General features: G+C 45.4%; 1 protein-coding gene across 1 annotated transcript; it reads right to left on the bottom strand.

Moving 5' to 3' along the window:
- Window positions 1-771: 771 nt before the first annotated feature.
- Window positions 772-5,746, bottom strand: LOC310804288 (inactive phospholipid phosphatase 7; the record flags this gene model as incomplete). The annotated part of the gene is made up of 2 exons (XM_083669452.1): window positions 772-1,160; window positions 5,251-5,746. The coding sequence occupies 2 exons, from the start codon at window positions 5,744-5,746 to the stop codon at window positions 772-774; spliced, it is 885 nt and encodes a 294-aa protein (XP_083525578.1).
- Window positions 5,747-7,169: the final 1,423 nt, after the last annotated feature.

The raw sequence follows: 7,169 nt of genomic DNA on the forward strand, positions 1-7,169 counted from the left end.
CTCTCTCATTCACAAACTTTTAAGTTGTATACAAGTTTACCATTTACCATTCAAGAGAACATTTCAAAGTGAACTCCAAACGTCCTTTTCATACTGTAATTAAAAAAACACTTACACACAGAGCACTCATCGATTTGTCCATTGTATACAAGTAAAAACATTTCAAAAGAAAAACAGGTGAAAAAGCTGACAGTGAGGAAAGAGGATGAGAGGAAAAGAAGAGGTGAAAGCAGAAGAGAAAGAAGAGGTGGCACAAGGTGAGGAGTCTGAGGAGTGGAGGAACAGACAAGAGAGAGATAAAAGAAAGAAAGAAATTGACAGCAGTGGGGCTCAATAGAAGGAGAGCGAGATGAAAGGATGAGTAAAGGGGTGAAGGTGGTAAAGATCCTGCATCAGCCTTTGAGAACCAATATCAACACACACACACACAACACCACATTTGTCCCTGTGAGTTCCCCCATGAGTCATCATCAGTGATCAAACTCAGTCCTTCAGCCACATTTCCTTTCTTAACTGGCATTTACCTCAGGAAGTTAACCTGTGGGCTGGTGTAATTTCTAGCAGATAATACAGTATTGTAGTACTTTACTGTATCGACTTCATACTGTAGATTTGGCTTCGTAAGGCCTTCTGTTTACATGTAGGTCTGATAGCTTTACTACAGTATATATAGGCTTTCTAAGGCCTATTGTATAGCTTTATATAGGCTTTACAATGCCTAACGTATAAGGATTCATATTGTAGATTCATACAGCCTCGATAAGCTATGCTTCAGTAGAAGGGGCTCCAGCTGAGTGTTCCTATGGAGATGAGCGTCTGGCAGGCGGACGAGGACAGCCACACGGTCTCCACCAGGCTGAAGTGGAGCAGGCCCAGGGCGAAGCCGCACGCCATGTCCGTCAGGTGGTGGCGCCCCAGCAGCACCCGGGACACGCCCACCAGGAAGGCCCAGAGCACCAGGAGGACGCGGAGTGGGACCGCGAGGACCAGGTGAGACAGCAGGAATTTGGACACCATGGCCGCCCGGCTGGCGTGGGCCGCCGGGAATGAGTACACGTCCATGGCAACGTAGTCCAGGAAGCCCGGACTCATCTCCCAGGGTCCTTTGCGCTTGACCAGTTTTTGGACGCCGGCCACGGTCATGACATCCAGTACCAGGGCTGCGGAAGAGGAGGAGGAGGAGGAGGGAGGAGGGAGAGGATGAAGAGAATGAAGGGGGGCATAGTTATTATCAGTGTGTTAGGGTCAACATAATATGTTATATAACTATATAACTGTTCTAGTTAAATTCCTAACTTTACTAATACTGTACAACATATATTATTTATTAATACAGTATTCTTTATTAGGATCCCCATTAGCTGCTGCCCAGGCGACTGCTAATCTTCCTGTGGTCCATATGAAAAGACATAACATAAAGACATTAGAATCAAATTACAAAACTACAAAGGACTACAGGACACAGCCACCTTACTAATCCCTATATACATGTAGTTTCAAATCTCCTCTCCTAAACTCTTCCCAGGTTATTAAATGAGAATGTGTTCTCCATAACTGCAGTTAATCTGGTACAACAACAATATGTTTCTTTATCAAATGAAAATGACATAGTGTGGCATGAAGAAACCTAACTAAACCAATTAACAGCAAGACACTGAACCAATCAACACACACTCTATCAGTGGTCTCAAACCCATTGAGATCAATTAGCCCCCCCCCCCAACTCCCTCCTCCCTTTTCACCCTCTCTGTAATTTGCTCAGAATCTGTAAAAGGGCCAAACATCAGTGCTGGAGTACAGAGGCTGGAGGCCTCACAGCCCCAGTGATGCCGCAGTGTTTTTTTACTGAGGAGAGAGAGAGTTTGTGGAACAGAACCCGCCTCCTCCTCCTCCTCCTCCTCCTCCGCCCTTTGCCTCTTCCTCATACTGTGTGTGATCAGAATACATAGAGCCTCTCCGGCTACAGCATGTCTCTATGGGCCATATTAGCAGCCCTGCGAGTCTTCCCTAAATAGGTCTAAAAGCGAGCACAGAACAGCAGGTTGTTCTGGCTAGTATCTTAGCTCAGTCTTACTTCAAGGGCACCTGTCTTTAGTAATTCAATCTAAGGCAACTGCTGAGAGTATTTACATGGTGTGTCTACAAGCGAAAGCGAAATACAGAGATAGAAATATTAAACCCTTGTAATAAGACTGTTGAAGGTGTGTAATAGTATCATAATAGACTACTTATGTAGAGAAAAGCTAAATATCAACAAGATTCAGCTATAATTTGGGTATGACTCACTAATTGGGCTAGTTAATTGGGCTAGTTAATCCGGGTCGTTAATTGTGGCATGCAAAAAAGTTTTCCGTCAGTCTCCTGTCTAACCAGACTTCACCCAGACTAGTTTTTAACAGCATCCCACCCTCAGTCTGCAGCCCGAAATACCTCCACAATCACCACCTTTCACCAGATCAACCCCCTGCCTCCCCAGCCGCCCGCCCCCCACCAACCCCCTCCAGCACCCTGCCACCTGTCATGAGTCAGACATATTGATTAAGCTGTCTTCTCTCTCCTCTTCCTCTCTACCCACCCACACAAATACCCTTAGTTCTGAAGTAAACTTAAAGAACACTTTTAATTCAGAATGTTCCTCTCTGGCTGCACAAGCATTATCCTATGAAATGCTTTCGTTTCAATTTTCCAAAGGCAAAGAGGCACTGCCTTGGTTTGAAAGGAGGAAGGGGGGAAGGATGAAGGAAGGGATGGATGGATGACAGATGGGGGGAAGAAAGGAATGAAGGACGGACAGGTGGGCGGACGGACGGAGAGAAAGACTAAATGGTTATAATGACAGTAGCACAGGATGAAAAGAAAAAGACAGAAAAAGACAGAGAAGGAAGGACAGACAAAAGAACGGCACATACAGTATGCAATAGAGTGAAGTGGATGTGAGTGTACAGTACAGTATGGTACACCGGGGTCATTCTGGGTGACTGGGTCTGATGGGGACGTAGAGCTGAGCTACTGGGACCGAAGGACAGAAGTACAGTGGTGCCAGCTGCATGACAACACTCTGCCCCCTGGTACTGCCAACCTCAGCACTACTGAAGGTGAGGCATCAGGAGAGCCTATGCCAGGGCACATCACCATCACAGGCCTAGAGGCAATGTTGTAGCCTATATGATGTCCTTCAAAGAAACAATACATTCTGTGTCTGTCTATCCAATCTGTCTACATTTGAATGTATTTTCTTCCTGAGGTAATGGCTCAAGGTTATATGGCTCAAAGTCTTGATGACAGAATTGTGACTGGGCCCAGCTCTGCATTGCACAATTTCAACCCAGCCTCCTACTAACCTAATCAGGAATGTTTTAGTTTTTTGTGAATGATTCAATCCTTCCCAAATGATCCTGGATCAAGAATAATGAGAACCTGAATTATACACAATACCACCACCAGTCCCAAATGTTCCTGATTATAACAACTGACCAATCAGAACACAATACAGCTTCAGTCTGGAGATTTGTACAGTTTATTTTTCTGAGTAATCCCTCTGTTAAACACAACACACATGCATGCACATGTACACATGCACACACACATGCGCACGCGCACACGCACGTGCACACACACACACACACACACACACACACACACACACACACACACACACACACACACACACACACACACACACACACACATTCCTCACCAATCAGGCATCCGACACAGGAGTAAAAATACTTAATACATTTCAGGGGTCAAAGGGGGGGATGGTGAATTCAGTGGCATGAACTCATACTGCAAATTGGCATGGAGAGCTCTACAATAGCATTTTGTAAGGGAGATATGTAGGAGCACACCACAACTGAATGAGAATCTTTTCTCTCTCTCTCTCTCTCTCTCTCACACACACACACACACACACACACACACACACACACACACACATCACACACACACACACACACACACACACACACACACACACACACACACACACACACACACACACACACACATACACGGACACACACACACACACACACACACACACACACACACACACACACACACACACACACACACTAAAAGCACAGTGGCCCCAATTTGTTCTGAGAAATACATCACTCACCCAAATTAAGCACACCACAACTGAATGAGAATCTTTTCTCTCTCTCTCTCTCTCACACACACACACACACACACACACACACACACCCACCCACCCACCCACCCACCCACCCACCCACCCACCCACCCACACACACACACACACACACACACACACACACACACACACACACACACACACACACACTAAAAGCACAGTGGCCCCAATTTGTTCTGAGAAATGCATCACTCACTCAAATTAATCTGGGGTAGTCTACTGCTCTCTTTCGCAAAAGCGTGTAAAAATAACCCTAGAAAATGAGTTCACCATCCAAGAAGATCCCTCTGCCGCTAGTAAGAGAAATGAGGGTGACAGTTGAGGCACATTATGTTACATGAGTGTGACAAATTAGGAATTTCAAGGAAATTAGGGGAATTATTGATCCCATCTTCATGTTGTTCATGGAATAAGGTATAGAGTACTTTGGGAGATTATGTCAGTGTATCTTTTGGCATAAAGCCTTTTCCGTAAGCTACAGTACAGGCTTGTGTAACTAAGACAAAATAATGTCTCCCTGCAGGTTTTAACAATGTCTTTCCCTGACTGTAGGCCCCTGGCTTGTTAAAATGTCTACATATAGTTCTTGTGTCCAAAGTCAACTCGTGATGTTGGGAGCCTTAAGCCTAGCACCTGTTAGTTAGCCGTGTCTGGCCTGGTCTGGTGCTGGGTGAAGGAGACTGGTCGTTCTGGTCAACGTCATATGTATAGATCAATAAGCAACATTGAATTGATATTATTTCAATGAAAAGTCTGACCTAGAACAAACCCATTGAGATATACTGCATAGAGGACAAACCAAACCTGAAATTCCAGTTTCCAGGTATACCACATGACAAAACACAGTCTATCCGCCCTCGAGTTGGTCATACATGTATGTCATACGCACATAAAACACACAATACCTGTATTGCACCTGATAGATAGGACTTTGTGATTGGTTTTATCAATAGGCCTACACTACAGAGGACTAAGGCAAGCAAGAGACCACACACAGGATAACAGCTGCAACAATGGGTCACACCAAAGGTTTGCATAATTCAATAATATCATTACACAACGTGCGTGTCAGTTGAGTAAGGGCTTGTATTTACCAAGCAGTAGGTTGACCAACACTTCTTGTCCTGCCAGTGTATTACTCCTTGTGAGACACACGATAGTGCCAAAGATCCACGTGATGCCGTGCCCCGTAAGCGCGAGCAGGGTGATCATGGAACGGACGCTGCCCCAGGACGACGACGTGTAGGCGCAGACCCCCAGCCGCTTGGACAGGCAGATGTCAATGGCGAGGAGCGAGCTTATCGCTATCCCCTTGAAGGAAGGGTTCAGCAGCATACAGTCTTCCTCTGGCATTTTGGTGGGCTCTTTCCGCTCCTTGTTGGCCCCGCTGTCGGTAGGTTCTTGTGGGTGCTCGCTCGGTTGGCTGGGTTGGTGCTTGGCTTGGCCCGGTCGCTTCGCGGTGCCCCGGCTCTCAGAGTTGCCGCCGCCGCCGCCGCCGCGGAGGGGCTGGTTCAGGGAAATAAACTCGGGTCTGCTCAGGACGTTGTTGCGGTCCCGCGTCCTGGATCTAGAACTCTGATTTGAGGGCATTTTGGATTCGTTCCACTTAGCCTCTTCGATGAAACAGTTTATCTAATACGTTTTAAAGACTATTTCTCTTTTCTGCACGACGGTTAAATGTCCAAAGCTAAGCCCCTCGCCCTGTCCTTCCCCCTTTGCGGCCCTAACAGATATATTTAGACTGACTGGAATGCGCGATGCCCATGCTGCCGTTTACAACGCGACCCGTGCAGGCATGAAGAAGAGGGCCTGACTGGCATCTGATCCGGCCTATCCAGCGGAACACGGTCTACAGTGAAAACAGAATGTCATCATCAGCATCTAACATCTCAAAAACGAATTGCAACACAACCATCAACTAATTGCAACACGAGCATCAACAACAAATAACATGCATTGGAATGGCATGTTTCATGGATGTTATTTTGTTTTGTTATCAAAGTGGTGCAGTGGTGTGCAGTGTCACTAACACAAACTGTAGACATTATTTGATCTATTAGGCCCAGTAAACAGGCCATACGTCTGTTATGCTCAACGACAGAGACAAATGTTGTTATGATCTTACCAGGCCGGCGGATGAGAATGTGGTATCACACAGATCTCTCTCGCGCGCTCCACAACCGCTGGCACGAATGGAATTCAGAGAACGCGGCAAGGAATTCTAGTTAGACAGATATAGTGTCGAGTCTGTTAAAATCAATCGACGAACAATCATCCATCATCCGCTCCCCGAGCCATTTAGTATTTATCAAAGATTAGAGATGTTGCGACCGTGGTAGTCGTTTTTCCATGGACATGACGTAGCCTACGCACTATCCCACTTCCACCGTGCTTCTCCATGGCACGCTCTTCCGGGTGCTGTCCAAGGTGCTTAAATTGACAGCGACAGCTTTCAGCGCGCAACGTCAGTCAGTTGTACCTTGTTGGTATTTGGAATTTGTAGAAAAGAAAAGAAAATTGATCGAAATACAATGACAATTAAATGACATAAAAATTAACACCAGTTTGGCTTCGAAGCTATATGAAATGGAAAAAAGTGTAGGCCTATATTGTTGGTAAAATAATTGAGGGATAGGCTAAAGGTGCATAGGATATAGGCCTACTTTTAAGCTAGAGACCAGCATTTAATGAAAAGTAGGCTACATTTAATCTATTTTAAAAATATTCTAATAATTTGACATTCCTCCAAAATAAATGGTAAGATAGAATGGGTTAGCTTAATGCTTATATCGCCTGTAACATTTCATTAAATGCGGCCAATTTTCACTTCAATTTGACTGATAAAGGTAGGCTACTCTAGACCTAGATACTGTGTCATTTAATAAATAAAAAAAACACAATCACTACATTTCCCAGCATGCTTGCAGTTGTGAGGGGAAGTGTCGTCTCAAAGGTACTTATAAAGGAGCTGCGGCTCAAGCCGCTGTGATAGACCAATGCGGGAGGGTGAACC

The sequence above is a fragment of the Argentina silus genome, assembly GCF_951799395.1.
Source record: "Argentina silus genome assembly, chromosome: 5".
NCBI classification, from domain to species: domain Eukaryota; kingdom Metazoa; phylum Chordata; class Actinopteri; order Argentiniformes; family Argentinidae; genus Argentina; species Argentina silus.